This window comes from Mytilus galloprovincialis, chromosome 14, assembly GCF_965363235.1.
Source record: "Mytilus galloprovincialis chromosome 14, xbMytGall1.hap1.1, whole genome shotgun sequence".
NCBI lineage: Eukaryota > Metazoa > Mollusca > Bivalvia > Mytilida > Mytilidae > Mytilus > Mytilus galloprovincialis.
The window spans coordinates 30857399-30878501 of record NC_134851.1 but is presented as its reverse complement, the minus strand read 5'-3'; the positions used below and the strand labels follow the sequence as shown (position 1 = coordinate 30878501).

The 21103-nt window shown below is 30.5% G+C and overlaps 1 protein-coding gene across 3 annotated transcripts in view; it reads right to left on the bottom strand.

Moving 5' to 3' along the window:
* Positions 1-9396, bottom strand: part of LOC143058662 (transient receptor potential cation channel subfamily M member 5-like) — a 42328-nt gene extending 32932 nt beyond the window's left edge. Inside the window, exons 1-8 of one of the 3 annotated variants that reach the window (XM_076232122.1) lie at positions 8512-9396; positions 6786-6948; positions 6376-6488; positions 5591-5669; positions 4376-4544; positions 3860-3998; positions 2767-2848; positions 1317-1441 (exon numbers count right to left, since the gene is read on the bottom strand). In XM_076232122.1, the coding sequence (XP_076088237.1) occupies positions 1317-1441; positions 2767-2848; positions 3860-3998; positions 4376-4544; positions 5591-5669; positions 6376-6488; positions 6786-6798 (720 nt within the window). In that variant the 5' untranslated portion in view covers positions 6799-6948; positions 8512-9396. Of the gene's footprint in view, positions 1-1316; positions 1442-2766; positions 2849-3859; positions 3999-4375; positions 4545-5590; positions 5670-6375; positions 6489-6785; positions 6949-8511 lie in introns of those variants that run through there. The other 2 variants (XM_076232123.1, XM_076232124.1) reach the window with 2 other exon arrangements.
* Between the last annotated feature and the right edge of the window lie 11707 nt (positions 9397-21103).

Genomic DNA, 21103 nt, shown 5'->3' with positions numbered 1-21103 from the left:
CGTTGCATTGAAGACCTGTTGGTGAACTTCTGCTGTTGTCTGCTCTATGGTCGGGTTGTTGTCTCTTTGGCACATTCCCCATTTCCATTCTCAATTTTAAGTGGTCATGTGTAAAATCATACAAGTGTTCGGTAAACAGGAAGTTGTCGAGTGATGAATCTGAAAACGCATCACACGGTATAGCTGACTTATATTAATCCTGAAACCAAATTTCAGAAATCCTTGTATTGTAGTTCGTGAGAAAAATGTGACGAAAATTTTCAACTTGGCTATCATGTGTAAAATCATACAAGTGTTCGGTAAACAGGAAGTTGTCGGGTGATCAATCTGAAAACGCATCACACGGTATAGCTGACTTAGATAAACCCTGAAACCAAATTTCAGAAATCCTTGTATTGTAGTTCCTGAGAAAAATGCGACGAAAATTATTCATGGGACGGACGAACTGACTGACGGACTGACGGACTGACGGAAGGACAGACAGAGGTAAAACAGTATACCCCCCTTTTTTTAAAGCGGGGGTATAATTAAAGAGAAGTAGATAACTGTATAGCCATCAACAATAACCGAACTCTATGCTATAGAGTCGATTATACAAATCAATAAATGACTAATTATAAAACAATTAAAAAAAAATCAAAGGCCTAATCAACAAAATAATAATTAAAGAAACACAGACAGCGACCAACAGCAATTACAGAGGTACATGCTCTCGACTCAAGTACATTAATAATATGGTAAGCTATATATTTTGAATGCTCAATCATTTCCCTAACCTGGGACATTGGTGTAGCAATATAGATGAAGAACGAAATGCAAAATGTATTTAGAAAATATAGACTACTTAGATTTGCACGAAGCACAGACACAAAAAGCATATATACAAAAGACACAAGGCATCAATATCTGCGCTCAAATATCTTCGTTTATGACTTTGATATCTTCCTGCAAATTATAACTAATCCACTACTCATCAAAACATCGCGCGCAGATTAAATCGAATTGAATAAATTTTAAAGTTTTGTTCATAAAAAAACATACACTAATTACAATCACAAACCATTTATTGTCACTTTAAGGCCTGCCACACTGAGCAAATAGTATTACTTTTGTAAACACTGTTTGAGATAAAGGATTGATGTTACAGCACGATTAAGCAGTAAAACTGTTGAGCTTATGCCGAATTAATACCACTCTATTTGTCAGGAGGCAGACTCAGTCTAGCTACAAGAAGTTTACAAAGATGGAACATGATATATATTAGATGTTATTAGCGAGGAGTGGATAACAAATCAAACTGTAACAATTACATTTACCTGTAATTCTTCCAAAACTTTACTGTTTTCTAACTTAAATATTTTCTTCTCTGCAATGTCAGGTCTATTCCATAAATCAACAAAATGTAATATGTTATCGGTAAGGTTGTCTTCATTCTGTTCGTCTAAATATAAATCAGTTTAGTATGTTACCATCATATGTTTTGTATCTGTTCAATTACATTAAACATTTATTTGAAAGAGTCTTGATTCGGTGGTTAAATATTTGTATAAATGAAACATGGTGTATCAACGTATTTCAATGTTTTCAAAATGTTCATGACCTGATGTACCCAATTATATATGGACGCTCTGCAAATAGAGCATAACGATATATACATCAATGATAATTGATATTCTTATGTGTCCTCTTAATTCGATCAAAGAAACGATTGCGAACAATTGTTTTATTTCCAGATGCAAATCATGCACTCTTTCACGAATGTGTTTTTTGTAGGTCTATAAGACATGTGCGATTATTTCCCTATGCAACAATGGTGGATTAAACCTGGTTTAAAAATCTCATAAAAACCGCTTTTGTTGAATACAATACAATCTTTTTTGAGATGTCAAAACTATTCATTCAGAATACATTGTTAACATTTAGAAAAGACTCAATGTGGATGCAAAAAGCAAATGCATATATTGGCCACATTCATATAAGTTATAGAAACACGTTTGACAGACTTTATTAAACTCGTAATTATATAATTGTAGATAAAGTATACATAGGAATTGAATGCTTCTTTGTATCAATGTAAGGTTAAAGTGTTGAATATGATAAGAAACGTACTTGAATCAACACTTTACTCTAACATTAGATAACCAAAATAAAAATAATTCCATTTTGAAATGAAAATACATCACTGGACTGGCAAATCTGATTTTTATGAAAAGTCAGCGTTAACAATGTAAATGTACTGAAGCTCCATTGTAAAATTAATATACTGTCAAAAAATTGATGCGCTGTTTGTTTTTCTATTAGGTTGCTTAGACTTTATTCTAACGTATTATATCCTTTCATTTATGGTATTGTATAAAAGCAGAAAAAAGTAAAATCACAAAAATACTGGGGGAAATTCAAAACGAAAAATACCTAGTCAAATGGGATAATCTACAGATCAAACGAATAGACAACAACAGTCATATTAATGACTCATTACAGGCATATGCTTATGTTATTTATACATATAATTTTTGCATTGCATTGATTTGTTTGATCCCTTTTATATATATACTTATTAGTGGGTGACTACTGATCTTTTAAAGATGATATAAGTAAATTTGGGATGCAGATAAAACGTGTATGTAAATATATTGAATTTCGTATTTTTCAGTAAAATGTTTTCAGTCTTCATAAATACAATGTAATATATGGGCATTCCACTTTGATAAATGATAAATGATGTAAACAATTCATTAAAAACATATGCTAATATAGTAATCAAACCTAAGTAAAAGACGTCAAATAATATATCCTGAATTGTTTTGTCTAAGGTATATGTTGTTTCATGAACAGAGTACACATGGATCTGAAAATAATAAGAATATAAGGATACATTTAATTTTTTCTATAAATTTGCTATGACATAAAGCAACATTGTCCCTTTCAATTACAGCTGCGTCATAACATGTTTCTCATTCTGCGACTTTATTAAAATTGATAGGTGGAATACCACCATGGATTTTCGTCTATAAGTGCACTTTTCAAACAATTGTGCAGAATTTGTATATTAAATAAAACAATACTTGATACGAGTAAATCTTTATCCTGACAATTACTAAAAACAAAGTTTGGCATAACATTTCACTTTATTTAAGAAAATAACCATCACTGGAAGTTAACCGGTTAAATGTTTTCCTCTTTTTAACCTGTGTACAAGCATAAGTAACCATGTAACCTTAGGTTTTCAAAATATTTTATAGAAACCCCATAAAAAATGGTTCATATAAAATACCCAAGATATATGTTGATGACCCAGTTTTTTTTTTACTTGAACGAAATGTAACATAAATATTCTACAAATGTCAAATTCAAGGGAAAATTTGTTTACGAGCCTGTTTCGTATGCAACTGGATGTAACATACATTGATAGCCTCTCCTTGAATTACCAAGAAAGCAGATAAACAAACCATATAGATAAACTCAACATACATACCTAGCTTATAATTGTGAACGACAGACTAGCGTTTCTGTTACAGAAGACTCATCGGTGAAACTCGATTCAAGATACATTTGTAGTTTAAAATGTCAAATAAAGTACGCTGTTGAATAGCCAATACAGCAATAAAGTTATCTATTAGAAAATCACAAAATGCTATGCTCTTTCCAAAAGTTCAAAATTTCTACCTACTACTTCACACATAAACATAGCGAAATACCTAATTTTAATATCAACAACTATTTTATTGAACTGAGAGTATGTGATGGTTTCTTACATTTAAAATGATAATTATTCTTGCCCATGCTAATGCTTGGGTAATTTTTTAAAATGTTATCTTGTATGTGTCAATATCGACATTGATCAATGAATAATGCATACCGATTTCGGGTGTTCTGCCATTTCATCCTCAAGTTGCGTTATTAATTTTTCACATTTAGTTTGTATTGTATTTTCCTTTTCGTCATTTGAACCATAAAGCATTTTTGCTGCATGTATCAATTCAGATTGAAACTCCGCACTACAAATATACGATAGACAAAGTGATGGTGGATATATTCGTACGAATGAACATATACATGCATATATAAAGACACAATTTGTTTGGATTTGGATTCATCAAAAGTAAAACCTTGTAACAATTAAACATATTTCAATCGCTAAACCCTATTTGTATCCACGACAACAATCCAAGAGCACTATAAACTAGCAAACTTCAGGAATCGGTTTTAATATCTTGACTCACCAGATGGATGAACATGTAAAGCACACACAACATGCACAATAACCTACAAAATTACGAAAACCAGAAATAATCCATAACAGATTACAATCAGTTTATCATCGGTACAGAAAGTAAGTTCAAAACCAGTTCCTACTTAAAGATATATCACTTACCTGCTGATATTCATACCCATTCTGGATCCTTTACATATAAAGTCTGCCGCTTTCCCAGACCCATCTATGACCAAAATAGGAACACTCCTTTTTAAATTCACCAATGCAGCTTCGAACGAGCCTTCCTCGCCACCAACAAGCATAACTATCAACGGGATCGCTAAATGCTCTTATGTAAAACATATATAACACATGTTTTAACAAAAAGTTTAAATCTTTTGATTTTTTTTTGTACAAAGTCAAACGAACAGATCTGTTTAACAATATTGCAAGATAAAATTGAGAATGGAAATGAGGAATGTGTCAAAGAGACAACAACCCGACCAAATAAAAACCAACAGCAGAGGCTCACCAACAGGTCTTCAATGTAGCGAGAAATTCCCGCACCCGGAGGCGTCCTTCAGCTGGCCCCTAAACAAATATATACTAGTCCAGTGATAATGAACACCATACTCATTTCCAAATTGTACACATGAACTAAAATTAAAATAATACAAGACTAACAAAGGCCAGAGGCTCCTCACTTGGGACAGGCGCAAAAATGCGGCGAGGTTAAACATGTTTGTGAGATCTCAACCCTCCCCCTATACCTCTAACCAATGTAGAAAAGTAAACGCATAACAATACGCACATTAAAATTCAGTTCAAGAGAAGTCCGAGTCTAATGTCAGAAGATGTAACCAAAGAAAATAAACAAAATGACAATAATACATAAATAACAACAGACTACTAGCAGTTAACTGACATGCCAGCTCCAGACTTCAATTAAACTGACTGAAAGATTATGATTTCATCATATGCACATTTGCCAACAATAGTTCTCGGATTGCTTGTATGATTGTGTTGGTGTTTTATTGTTGGGAGACAGTTTGCTTCTTCAAAACATTTTAACCTCGACATATTCCGTATATGCCTCTCCCGAGACAAAAACCTACGATTCAGGGGTTGTCGCTTGTTGCTGTTTAAACATTTTAATGTTCCGTTCATTTTTTTTATATCAATAAGGCCGTTAGTTTTCCAGTGTGAATGGTTTAACATTTTTCTTTTGAGACCTTTTATAATTGACTATTTGTTTCATGTGTTTGCCAAAGTTTAAGCCGTACGGTGACCTATGATTGTTAATGTTTGTGTCTTTTTGGTCTCTTGTGGAGAGTTTGCTCGCTGGCAATCACATCACATCTCCTTACTTTTATATCAAAAAATATGTTGCCTCACCTTTAATGCAGACTTCTAGGTTACCTTCGTGTTGTTGAAGTTTTGTGATTCCATTTTCATTCCTGGTTCGTGCCTGCAACTTTAATATCATGCACGCATTAATTAATATCCTTTTTAATTCTGATACATTTAAAGAATGACTGTAATATTTTTTCTGTCTATTCGAAATAACATAGAAAATTTGGTGCACACTGAATAACGCGCGAAGCGGGTAATGTAACAGTGTGTACCACATTTTTTATGTTATTTCGAATAGACAGAAAAAATATTAAAGTCATTTTTTATAATTTAATTCAAAATTCCATTTTAAACCGTTAAAAACCATGAAAAAACGTTGATGACGTCACCGTCACATGACTAAATTATGTCTATGGGCTCATAACAAATTAACGTTAGCCAATCAGAAGACGCGTTACAACAAATAAGTTACCATTTTCTACATTTGAAAATGACTGTTCCAAGTCAGGAACACGACAGTTGATGTCCATTCGCTTAATGTGTTTTATCCTTTGATTTTGCCATTTGATTAGGGACTCTCCGTTTTGAATTTTTCTCGGAGCTCAGTATTTTTTTATTTTTATAAGAAGTGAATTTACTTTTTTTTATAAATATATAGACATACAAGTGATTCTACCGAATTGTCAATTGAAATATTTATAAAGACAAGAATAAGTATATGTACTAACTGTTTACTGTTTGTAGATACTTGAAAGAAATTTTAGTTTGTTTGAAAAACAAATTGTTTTATAAGCTACTCTATAGTTTATTGAAAATATATGCCATACAATATCATCCTTATGGCAACAGCATGATTGACTTTTGCCTGTGTTTTCTCGAATCAATTCTTCAACAATCTGCCCAATGCAGGTATTTTGTCCTTCAGTTATTATCCATATATCTGTAAGTAACAAATAATGATGATTGCTCTAGTTTTGAAATAATTATATAGTCTAGATCAAGTAAGACAATATGTGTGAAGAGAAATATTCGCTTAATATGGCTTCGAGTGTAAACTGCAAATTAACAAAATAAAACCACTGTTTTTTTTTAATTCAAGATAAATACATCACACCATACTATTTCTTTCTTAAATATATAAACAGTTTATATCCGCTTCTTAACCGAATAGAAAGATTCGAAGAGAAATATTATATACAAAGTCAAAGAAAATGAATAACACAAAACATTTGCTTACTTGTTGTATTCATTAATTCAAGCAGACCACTTTTAAGTTGAGTTTTAATTGTTTCATTAGGAAGATACTTTTTAGTCTCTCCTATGATAGACAACACAGCAACTGGTTTTTCTCTTTTCCAGTTCTTCAGTAAGTGTTTGGTTTTCTTGAGTAATCGAACACACTGAAAAAAGAGTTTATTTTTTAATCTTATTAACTGACTACAATTACTAACAAAATACATTTGCCAAAATAATGCATTAATTTACGTTCTATTTCTTGCAAGGAATTGCTCTTATGAAAACTAAATGAGTATATTGTTGATTTAATCTAGAACTAGCTACTATCCAATTGCATGGTCGACATCCCTAACTCTTTGGGTCCTCAAATGGCCTGTTGACGAACTCAATTTGATTTCCTATCCGATATGAACTGAATTTGCCATGACCTTATACATGTCAAGTGCATTATACAAGTCGAACCTCTATTCAATTTCCCTTTGTATTCATTATTTTAAGCAAATCACTGTATTGTTACAATAAAAATGCAAAATAAAACCGGACATGCAATAAGAACATATTAATTGAATCAATATCCGCATTTGTAATTTTGTACTTGTTCGAAGGTATTTTTTTTTCCTTTTCAGTTTGTGAAATCTGCAAAACTTACCGAGGGACGAAAGATACCAGAAGGACATTAAAATTCATATATCGAAATTAAACTGACGACATCATGACTAAAAAAATAGACAAATAATAGTGCACAAAACTCAACATAGAAAACTGAAGACTAAGCAACAAAAACCCCACCAAAAACTGTGGTGACCTCAGATGCTTTGGAAGTGTAAGCAGATCCTACTTCAAATGTTGCACACGTTGTGTTGTTCATGTTATTAGTACACCCTACATGTAATGTGTGTAAACTCATCATTGTTTTGGTCAAAAATGGGATTTTTATGAGCCATACATCTGATAAAAAAATAGGATATGAAAGAACATGATTCTAAAATTGAAAATAGACTGATATGAAGATACAAACACATATTGTATTGACAGAAAGACAGAAAGAAAGATAGGAAACCCAACAAATATTTAAAAAAATCACCCGAAATCAAGTAATTTACTATTCACAAGGTTTCACTGGCAACAATACGTTACCGTTCACTGTAAATATCGTATTATGAACTATAACATAAAGTGAACATCTTTCGGAAACATTTAAGAAATTCACAATTGATAAATGCATTTCGTAGAGTTAAAATAGAGTTAAAATAAGGTAAAAATGTCACATATAGAGAGACAGTAGTCAACATTGTGTTATGATCGTTATCACTATACACACATACACACAGTCATGTAACTTTAACTTGATATAAAGAATCCGGTGATGTGACTATGTATAATCATTTATTTCTGTCGAAAGGTTTAATCAATATATATGTAAACACTCCTATTTGATTTTGCTTGTCAGATATGATTACGCTCTTATGAAGTTCTTTGAACAGTGATTTGAATTGAAGAGAATATAAAATATAAGCGTTGTCTACTCTAATATGATAAAAAATTCAGCATTTCATATAACCCCTTCTTTTCTCCATCCATTGAATGCTAGATTTCGGTACACATTTTTATGATGATACATTGTATATTTTGCCATTGCCACAGTTATATTTATAAGATAGTTGTATTGCTATGATGTGACCCATATTGATGAGACCTAATCATTTGTTTTATATTAAGATACGTACAAGTGGACAATCCGATGTGTTCTGTAAATTGTAACCGGATTCTTCCCTTCGCTTTCTCCTAAAACAAACAAATACAAAACAAACAAAAAATAGTTACAGTAATGCCTATGAAAATAAAAAAAAAACATTGAGCGTTATGTCTTTCAATATAAAAAATGCAAACATATATTTGAACCAAGTTTCCAAAAAATATGAGAGTGACTTTTTATAAAGGTAGCCTAACCTCCCACCTTTATCACCTATGTTTATTGTTCTTCCATATTGACATCATTAGGTATGCAATCAAATTGGACATAAAAGGTTAATCTAAGAATAACTGTTATCGAACACAAACAATTGCATATAATTAAACTATAATTGAAATATAGAAACAACGTAATTTTTTTTAAACAAACCGTGCAAACACCCTGACGTCATGCAATAGGAACGTCTTAAGTAAACATCTCTAAAGCTAGATGCACAAATTCCGAGTCACGTCAAAAGTCTCATTCGCCCAAAGATGTAACAATACCATAAACATCATTTCCGGAAACAATAAATGCATTTATATTTCATAGAAATTAAGAGCTGGTGAGGTCCTTGACAACAGAGAGCCAACACCATAGTGTAGTGTTCTTTGAGTGTTCTTAGTGTTCTTTGGGACATTTCAATTTCTACCTTTGATAAAATAAAATCGACCAAACAATGTATCATACAAATCACTATAATTAATTAATGACTTAGAAAAATAATATTAAGGTTGCCAAAAAAGCCTTATAATGTCATTTAAATATCCGAATCATCGGTTCGATTGACTAATAAATACGATGTTAGTATTTATCTCAATCGCAGTCATTCTTTTTAATTACTATTTTATCTTACTCACGTATAATAGTTGTTTTAATACTCACTGAAAAAGAAAAAAAAAGAAAAACTGTATTAATAAAATTTAAAATGTTACCTTTAGTTTATAACTCAAAAACGTTTTATGATGATAATCTATATATCTCTCTGTTTTTAAATTTTACGAAGATGTTTCAATTTTTATGCAGATATAGACAAAGTCAATCAGTGTTACCAATAAACCAGAATATGTTCGGTGTGTTTTATTCAATATAAAGAAGCAATTTTCTTTTTAATTCTACGCATGCAAAGGCTTTATAGATGTATAACTTTACCTGTTAACTATCACACTTTTTCACATGTATTTCCACGGAGAATGTGGTATAATTGTCAATGACACAGCTATCCACCAAAGTTCATTTTGAGTGGATTCAAAATATGTTATTTTATTTTCTGAGAGTCTTAAAGTTTTAGAATAGGATGCACTTTTTACTCTTAGATAATACCTCTCGTTTCTTTGATGCATCTCCTCGAGTTTCGTTCATCCGTCCATTTTCAAAACTGTGTCTCGATGGAGGAGTTTCTGCCCTATAGGAGGTAGTACGAGAAGCCATTGATGTCATATTTCTATTTCAAGTACAGGTAGTCTGAAAATACCATTCAATTTGTCAACATTTAAAAGCATTATGTATAACATATTTGAGCGTAAACTTATTTTATTAACTACATTCAAGTTACTATATATACAGTTAAAATGTACACAATTTGGCACTAACATATCAATACAATTGAGTTAGTAGAAGGATCCAGAGAAAAGTTATTAACTTATAAAAATCCATTTCCTAGTTAACATTAAACATTTCATTATGCAATAATCATTGAGTAGAATGTTCAAAATTATAAAAAATATATTTATAGCAATATTAAGCAAACAAAATAAACATAGATGATATCGTTTGATAGTCATATTAAAACTGATGGTTGGAATATGTTCAATATTGTGCATGTTTGCTAGATTATAATTATGGTGACTAAAAATTGGCATCAATAATGGTGTTTCTATCATTGATCCGGCACCTCTAGAGATTCACCAACCCAGTAAACTGTTTGTCAAACTTACCAGAAAAATAGATTAGTGTATTTTAAATTGTTGTTACAAATATTTCTTTATTCAGAAAAAAAATTTCATTCAGGCATTGATATGTTTATTTCCTTGTCATGCTATGGAGATATATTTTGTCAATTTTGGTTCATAAGCTCTTCCATATCTTTGTAGAATACGGGCATTATACCCTAATTGAAGTGTAATCGATTCTCGAAATTCGCTTTTCATGCAGGTAAACTAATAACGTTTACGTTATTACTACCACTTGCTCCTTACTTCAGATCGTGAACTGTTATACAAGTTTAAATTGTCTTCAACTGGTTATCTAGATCAGTGTGAGAAACTGTATGTACCTTTTGTATTATAGTTCTATTTAATATAAAAAATAAGATATAGCTTGATTTCCAATAAGAAGACTCTACACAAGAGACCAAATGACCCATACATGAACACGTATAGGTCACATTTCAACAATAAACACAGTATAGTCATTTAATGTTCCACAAAATTATATGTAAAGCTAGTCACACGAGAAAATTATGAGCAAAACGAGAAACAAATATGTAACACAGCAACAAACAACAACTAATTAATTATAGGCTTCACGACTTGGGACATACACACATAATGTGACGGAGTTAAACTCGTTTACAAAATATTGAATTAGTTTGCATACTCATTACATGAGTTATTAAATTTAGTAAAATCTAAATAAAACATAAATACAGTTGTAAAAAATTAGTATATCGACACTTGCGTTCATGCCACCATTCAGTATCAAATATTCAGTAAGCAAGTTATAAAATTAAATGTAAATCAGATTATCTGAGGTACAAAATACTATGCCCCCCCCCCCCATGCCCCCTCCTTTGTTGTTCGTTTAAACCTGCTTACTTTCGTTTTGAATTGTATGATTATCATTGTTCCTTTTACGTGTATATGGTATGGGCAATTGCATTTTTGTCGCTACCTATGCTCTAAAAAAACAAAGAACCGTATTGAGGACAATAAGTGCAATATACTGTACCTTATATAAATCCTTAGAGCGTAGTATAGGAGAATAAAATATAACATGAAACGAAAGCACTTGGCCTTTTTAAAAAATATTAACATTCTCATATACATTTAACTAAATGTTATTACATTCAATAAGGTATAATTACATATTAGTATATAAATTAAACGAATGAAAACTTCATAACATATTAAAAATACTGCAGGTACATGTACAGAGTACAGTTATATTCACTACAAAAAACCCGATTTAATCAATAGTAAGGATTATATCACTCCTAAAAAATGTTTGAAAGTTTTATATGAAGAATCAAACAATAACGTTCTAACTCCAAAACATATATCAATTATTTAAGAAGAAAAAGGGGCGATTTGGTAAACAAGCCGTATCGAAAACCTATATAATGAAGTTGCACAAAACAGCGGATAAAATATTAAGTTTCATGTATGTAGTCCGCAAATATATTAACGCATACGAAATATACTCACCTATAGCAAATCATCCTTGGTTAAATGTCCAAATTCAAGAACAGAAATCTTTCGAAAACGAAAATTCAAATTGACATACTCAAATATACAAAAATAATATGACTCTTCAAAAATCAGCAAATTAAAATTCTTAAACGAAAAACATGTATATCAAAGTAACTCAACATCCGTTGTTTCACAATTATCGATCGTTGGAAAAAACCACTGCATAAGAAAAAATATATTGTGATGTCAAGAATACAGATCTTTAATAATTATAGACATGATTTTGTGATGTTGTCATTTAAATGAAAGCAGACCTGTGATTAAAATAGTTGTCCTTGTTCGAGTTGACACAATCTTCTTTAAAAATCTTTATATATGGTGGAAGTTTTTTAAATGCTTTGTACAGTTCTAGATAATTCATTTATATGTGTATGTTTTCTGTTAATATAAAGAGTGCAGTCAATGACTATACATTTACCTTATTACATTTGTACATTTTACTAAACCACTTTGAAATTAGAAAATGATCGGTATTTATATTATTAACTACATATAATCTAATTGCAAGTAAAAACACGCAAATGTATTTGGCTTTACTTTTTTCATATCTTTAATTGTTAAAAACACACCAACGTCAAACTGTGTGTTAGCATTGCCATACTGATATGTTCATATATAAATTCAACTATATAACATTGTTAATAGTCGAAAATAATCGAAGACCAAATCCGGTTTCAATGAAACAGTTTACTGAAAATAAAACAATGTTTGGCATATTTTTTGTTGTAGATATTGAAGTTTCTATTGCATCATACTAATGCATCTCGTTGCAAGTCTAACGATACAATGCAAATAAGATTCGATAAGATCAAAATAATTCCATAATAGTGATCACACGTGACATATTTAGAACTTATCGGACGTTATGCATTTCATTACAAATATCAGAGTCGATTTTTTTTATCAATTAGTCATCAGAAATGTGTATATAAAACAAAAAAACATTGAGCCCATCACATTTAAAAATTGAAATCTTTGCATGCTTGATTAATGGTACATACTAATGTTCAATGTTCATGACGGTGCTCAACATATAGTATATTTAGTGATAAGAGGTTGAAAATTAATTATTGTATCAACTGACCTACAAAACTACAAGAACTATTTCAAATTTTTTTAGTGTGTTTCCCTCAATAAAATGATATCCATTCCCAACAAAAAAGGTATTAGTACATGCATGAAATCAGTTCAGTATTTTTGTGATTTTTTTTTATTCAATTTATTTAATTGTGTTAAATATGAAATAAACACATGAACCTGTTATTCAAACAAATTGATCTATTTGAAGTAAAAAATAATAGTACTCACTTTTAAGACATAATCCTAATTTAACTATCCGAATAAAAAAACAGAAATGTTTCACGAAAGAACAACAATTTGATTCAGAGAATACAACATTTGTATTCTCTTCAAAGATAAATAGTCATCGTCAATGATTATTCAAAATATTATTCGTAAGTGTCTAAGGTTAATTTTAAATCAAATACAATCCTTCATGTTTGATCAAACCATTAACGAAATATGCAACTGTTCAATAGTTCTTAAAAAGTATAAGACTTCAAATGACAGTTAATTACCTTATTAACAAATTTATGTATTCAGAAATATTTAAAGACCTTGTTCTTGTTGACACAGATTTCAAACATCTGTTTGCACATAAAAAAGTGTTTTGTGTAAATATCGAATTTAAACCGTTCCCGTTCATTGCTTTCAATTTACAATAATGTCTATTTATTTCATCATTGTATAATACTCTTTTTTTGTGAAGAACTTAATTTACATGTATGTTTTGTATTCTCTAATTCTGAAAGTCAAGATGGGTTAAGGATTATCAAAAAAATAATAAATGTTTGTACATAATTCATGTGCGTTAAACTATAAGTGAAAATCGATACAAAAAACTTTTATTATTTCTTTTATATAATTTTTGTCAATAGTAAAGAATAATATTTTTTAACAAACAAACAACGGAAACAAATTTCGTCGTATTTACGTCAATGCTTGTCATACATTTGTAGGATATACTTAAACTATGGTGGATAAATGGTATAAGATGCGAGCAGTAGAGTGATCGCTTAAGAGAGAGGAAAACGCCAATATGTTGCACTGAAATAGCAAACTGTATTACATTTATTTCTAACTACCACAAACAATGCGTTTGTGACTTAACCTTGCTTGACCTTCTTACTATTTTGATCTGAGCGTCACTGATGAGTACTATATAGGTATAAGGCACTTCTGACGTATTACATTCTAAACCTGGTACCTTTGATAGCTATTAGCATGTCAAAATGTATTATTGTGTATTTCTCTGTACGGAATATTCTTGCATTTATTTTAACCGTACTCCTGTCATGTAATGCTGTCGTTTAATTGTTATATCTAATATTGTCAGACAAGCGCGATGTTTGGCTAGCCACAAAACCAGGTTCAACTCATCATTTTCTCTCACAATACCCTGTTCCAATTTAGGAAAATGGCAGTTATCTTATAGATCGTTTTTGTGTATGTTACATGGTCGATTGTTCTGTATTTTTGTTGCAATTAGGTGTTTCTGTTGTTTCGTTGTTTTCTTCTTAAAGTTGATGTGTTGCCCTCTGTTTCATTTTGAAGATATTAAGAATACAAAATCATCATCATGGATTCATCAAAATATTATTCTTCAATGTCTAAGGTTAATTTAAAGTTAAATACAATCCTTCATCTTATTCAATCAAAAATGTCATTTGTATCTGTTGAATAGTTCTGGAATAATGTAAGACTATTTAAATCACAGTTAATATGCCCTGTTACATATTTCCGTCATTCAAAAATATTTAAAGACCTTGTTCTTGTAGACTAATTCTTTAAACGTCTGTTTGCATATAAAGAGTGGTTCGTGTTGAAATACAATTTAATCGTTCTCGTTCATTGGTCTCAATTTATTAGAATGTATATTTATTGAATCAATGTGTCGCTGAAGCCTTCTGTATATTATGAACACAGTTAATTACGTATATTATAAATACAGTTTATTTGCTATTAACTACCAGCCAGGCACTATATATTATATTTGTATAATCCTAGTATACATGTAGATAAACTTGAAAATATATCCTCTTTCCGAGTACTGTTGAACATCGTGTATAACTTTAAAACCGGAAGTCTTATTCATAACTTAAAAGTCGGTCTGATGACGGAAACAACGACCAGACGCCTTTTTTTTGTCCCCCCCCCAAAAAAAAAATTAACTCAACATGAATACATCATAAGAATAAATGACGAATGCGACTATGCATGGTACATATAAGACACAGAGGCATGACGATTAGCACATTGTGGAAGAAAGAGAAGCGACACTGAAAATGAGGTCTACCTCAATGTTGCATCACTGTACAAATGTAAAGGACGCTTTCATTAGAATACAGTCACTATGTATGTGTAATATATGTACATTTGTACAGGTTTTTTTTTTATAAAACTGTCAAATATCTAATGTCGTCGTCCATACATACCGTGGATTGACATGTTATAAGTATACCTATTTTCATACGTTTCTGTATTATTTTTCTCAGTTGATGTAATGTATACATGTGTTATTAGAATAATTCTCGCCGGATGTCTGAAATTTACACTCTGAAAGAACTACCATAAAATATTATTTAACCAACATATCAAACAATGTAAAAACAAAACTCTTTTATTAGCAATAAGTCGAAAATGTTTTTTCTTCTAGAGGTCGTGTTATAGTATAGATCTCTGTTAGTGTAACCACAATCCATTTTGTTATATCCAGATTGTGACAGACATATCCAGACATAACAATGTTTAAACTCACAATGAGTAACACGAAGGGTAACATGAGTGTCCCTTGGCTACTTCTGATTTATGATAGGCTCCATGCTGTGCTCAACCTTATATTTGGTGTCACGTTATGTCATTTATGTTCTTTTTTTAGTTGATTTCCACTGACCATGATGTATGTTTTTATTTTACTTGATTAAGGTTATAACTACATGTACTACTTACAATATCTTTCACTGTATATCGTTATTGCCAACACTTTTCATAATCTTACACATGTATGTTTGCTGGAAAAGCTTGCTAATTTAAACACTTTAACATGTAACTCTCAGCTGATCTAATGTTTTTTTTTTTTTTGTAAAAACGATTCGTTTGTATTATTTAAAGTTTATATATATATATATATATATAAATGAATTGTGCGCCAAAATGTCAATAAGCAAGGTAACTTAAAGTGATACTGAATTAGAGTTATTGAATTTACATTATGACTTTATTTAAACCTAGGCATACTTTCGCAAAGGAACAACACAACAACGATCTGGTTTGGAAATTCTGCAGATTTCCACTCATTTAGGAGTATTTTGATAAATCCTCGTTGTTACAATGGATTGTTATTTTCAGTTATGTTAAGAAGGTTGTTATCTATAACTTTAATACATGTAAAGAAATAAAAAGTTTAGTAAGTACTTAATTATTAAAAGTCGAATATGAGATATACGTTAATGAGCAACTACACTAATACACAAAAGATGATTATAGTCAACATGGTCTTCAATAAATGACATATATCAAACTCTAAGTTGTGCTGAGTAAGTCTAAAATGAGTGGCAATAACCAATGCACAAATCACTGACCGATTATCATTATCGACTATGTGTTTTATAGAATAAACGTAGTAAAGTGTTTTTTTATCAACTATATTGGTCAATTGTAATGATGGGACGATAATTCATAGTGAGACAATATTAAAATCTAATGCAAACCAAAGATATATGCAGTATCATGTCACTAGTCGGAATCTTGGCTATATGCGTTAAACAACTCACATAATATTCTATCCTGGTAGTCGATTACAAAACAAAAGTAAAAACAAGAATGTGTCCAAAGTACACAGATGCCCCACTCACACTATCATTTTCCATGTTCAATGGACCGTAAAATTTCATTGAAAATCTAATTTGGCATTCAGATTAGAACGATCTTATCAGAGGGAACATGTGTACTAAGTTTCAAGTTAATTAGACTTCAACTTCATCCCAAACTACCTTGACCAGAACTTTAACCTGAAACTCCCATTTTCATTTTCGACGTTCAGTGGAAAGTACATTGGGGTCAAAAGTTTAATTTGGCTATAAAATTAGAAAGATCATATCATACGCAAATAGTGTACTAAGTTTTAAGATGACTGGACGTCAGCTTCATCAAAAACTACCTTGCCTAAAAACTTTGACCTGAAGCAGGACAGACGGACGAACGGACGAACAAACGAACGAACAGACAGACACACAGACAGACGCACAGACGGACGCACAGATGGACGCACAGACCAGAAAACATAACACTATCGTAAGTGGGGCATTACAAGCGGCTTTCCTTGTTATCGCGTGTTTTAGCCGTTGGAATTTAGCACGGTTGCTGTAATGAATATGTAAAAATGCATAACTGGTATCTTTTGTTAAATTTGCAAATTTTTGTGTTGAAAACTAAAAGAAAAAATATTTAAATGTTTTTCACCTCAAAACCGAATGTTAAAAAGCCAAAGATACAATAATATAGAAACACATGAAGAGATGTTTGGCAACAATATATAACGTTCTTTCTTTACTAATATTAATCATACAATTTTTGGGGTCATTTGTAAAATGGCAAAACCTCACACCCTGTCGTTTAAATTATACGATAATCAATCATAAATTTCATTTATTGTCTAATATGAAAAAAGATTAAGTGTTTGGTAATCTATTTCTAAATATACAAATATCTAGTCCAAAGCGTTATGATGAAGGCATACAAATCAGGTCAGTTATCTAACAAATGACAAGATTGATGTTAATAAACAAAAACAATTGAAGATTACACTATTGAAGCAACAATTTTAAGATATAATATAAGACATTGACTATTGTTAGAACATAAATACATGTGATATTGCACCTATATTACCATTTAGATAAACATAATTCCACTTGTATTGTCGTGATGTTTTTTGTTTTATGTAATTATTCAGTGTGTTCTTTAACATTGAAAGAAATAAAACTAAACTCCAATTTTCAACAAAATTGAAAAAGAAATACCGCTGCATTCGTGTGTATATCATTACAGAAGAGAAGCGGAGTGATGCAGCGAATGAAAAGTTAGTTATTCTAGAAAAAGAAGCTGTTAGTAGTTATCTTAATGCTTTAGCCCGTCTTAGACATGTTAGAAGACAGGATGCAGAAAACATGGAGGCTGCAAAAAACAGGTATTGTTTTTTCTTATTTTTATCTGCAACCAGTTTTGTTTTCTAAATAAACTAAAAAAAAAAACATTATTTGAGTTGGCCATTAGATATGCAAAGTTTTGAAGCATTTATATTTTTCTTTTAAATAAACTATCAATAATTTGAAGGATAAATTGATATCGAGTGCAAATTAGGTTTCATTTTTTTTTACCCCTTGTTTATCATCAAAGAATAAATAAATCATCTAGTTTACTCTTTGAGGTATTAAAAGGTTTGTTCTGATTGTTGTGATCTTTTCAGGTTTGCAGCTAGTTACGAGGAAGAAACAGATCCACGTTTACAAGAACAATTTTAGTTAGTTGTGTTGTGATGTAAATATAATATAGAAGAATCTCGTAGAATCTCGTAGAAACTCTAAATTCTGTAAAAAAAAAGTTGAAACACTTTAATACAGAAACTACTGAATAATTTGTCTGAATCCATATCAAATAACAATATTACTTATTAGTTTTCATCCAATTACTTGTTACAAATGTATATCTAAGTGTGACATAGTATGCGAAGGGAATTACTTAAAATCATTAAATCATATGAGCAAATCAGCCGTAATCACATAAATTAGTTTTTCATTGAACATACAATTCGTCGTTGTTTTAAACTTATGAAATCCACAAAAACTGATATCCCGCAAATAAAACTGAATGTACAGTATATTTTGTATTTATTCCAGTAGAATGTAAAGATATATCGTTTATTTTTGTAAAAAGTAAAATCACAAAAATACTGAACTTAGAGGAAAATCAATTCGGAAAATCCATAATCACATGGCAAAATCAAATAACAAAACGCATAAAAAAAGAATGGACAAGAACTGTCATATTCCTGACTTGGTACAGGCATTTTCAAATGTAGAAAATGGTGGATTAAAACTGGTTCTATAGCGCTAACCCTCTCACTTTAATAACAGTCTCATCAAATTCCGTTATATTTACATTGATGCGTTAAATAAACAACCACAATAAATAAAATAGTCAAAATATGGGTACATCAGTCATCATCGTATAACAATTTTAAAAGGAACAATTTAACAGAACACAAAAACATCTACTATCTACGAAAACATTGATTGATTTGAGTGGATGGGTGTGTCAGAAAAGTAAGAAGCAATATTCAAGCATTCACACGGTTAATTGCAGCTTAATGATTCTGAAGAAGTATATTTTGTTTCGAAATATTTATTGATTTAAAATATTGTATTTTTCAAAAACAAAACGATTTAAGTGAACTTCAAATCGTACTTGCTTGTTCATTTGACCTGTTAATACTATTTGAAATGTTTTTGTTTTGTTATTTAATGTAACTTGTATTTGGGCTATATACCAGCTTTGATGGTTATGAATTGCTATAAGTTTTCCCTTTTTCGTACAATTTATGTATGTTTTGTATCTCACTCCTTAAGAAAACAAGAAGACTTTTAACACACTGTATCGGTACAGAATTAATGTGAGCATTGCCTATCCAATTTTTCAGATTAGCCAGTCTTACTACCAGAGAAGTTGATGTTTTTTTTAAATTGTTTTTTTTTTCTTTTTTTTCTGTGTTTTTAATGAATTAATACATTTCGAAATTAAATGTCATCTACTGCAGGTGATTTCGAATCAAGGAAATCTTTAATACTGTGGTCACCACACACATCTACATTTTCTTATTTAAGTGTATGCATTTTTAATGAAGAGATATTTATTGTTTTTTTAATATTCTCTTTTTAATTCATAGATCAAGTACTAATTTAATTGTCTATTTAGTATTGTTATCTAATAAATAAAACACCAAATTAGATTGTACATGACTAAATATGTAGTACAGGTATTATACATATACTGTCAAAATGTGATACATTTTTTACATTCATTCAGAAGCGAGCGTTTCAAAAGTAGCACTTAGGTAAGCGTGTAACTCTTTCACCAAAAGTTAAACCTCTACTGTGGTTGTTTTTGTCTGAGTGTGTTATCGTTTTAGGGAAACTGTAGAGGATGATTTTCGTTCAATATGTGTTATTGAAAGAAACGATTGTACAGTATGAAACAGTTAACACATCAAATTCTCTCTACTGAATGACTCTCCAGTATCATTTACTAAACAGGATGTCAAACACTTCTTCTAAGCATAACAGTTGTCAAGTAAACGATCTAAGATGAGTCATTTGTGAGCAGCTTACACCAGAATTATTTGTGTTAGACGTGCTAGTGAAAATAAAAAAAAAATGTCAAACGGCAATGATGTTTTAGTTTAGTCAACGTCTAAGATGACAACTGCCCTATTACATATCAAATCTTTCTTGTGAGCGCAAACCATTGTAAACAAAATATTATATCCTGTTAAAATTGAAAATAGGGCAGTGTAATAAGAAAACTAAGACAAATATTGCTCCTAGTTTAGTACAGCTGTCTATCATAAGGATTCTGATAATTGTTGGGAGGAACGAAGAGATGGTATCAGCGGTGTAGATATATGTCACAATGTTGTAGATTTGTATATTCAGCGTGATTGGCTTCCCTGCAACCAGATATTTCTGGACAATTCATATGTTATAACATGTATAATACGCATCTTATGTTCTTTGATTAGCTTAAACGATGCAGCCCTAACTTATTCTTTCCTCTTTTTTTTTTACATGTTTATAATACTGTAAATATAGAAATTAGTGCGTGCATTTATTATTGCAATTAGACTAAAATCTTATTTTAGTTGTTGTAATATTCTGAAAAGAACTGTTTAATACACAATTTGTTTTTTGAAAATTCAAGTTTTAATTATTGCGATTATAACCCTGTCGCATGTTTAGCAATAATAAAAACATCGCAATAATTTCTAAATTTACAATATACTAA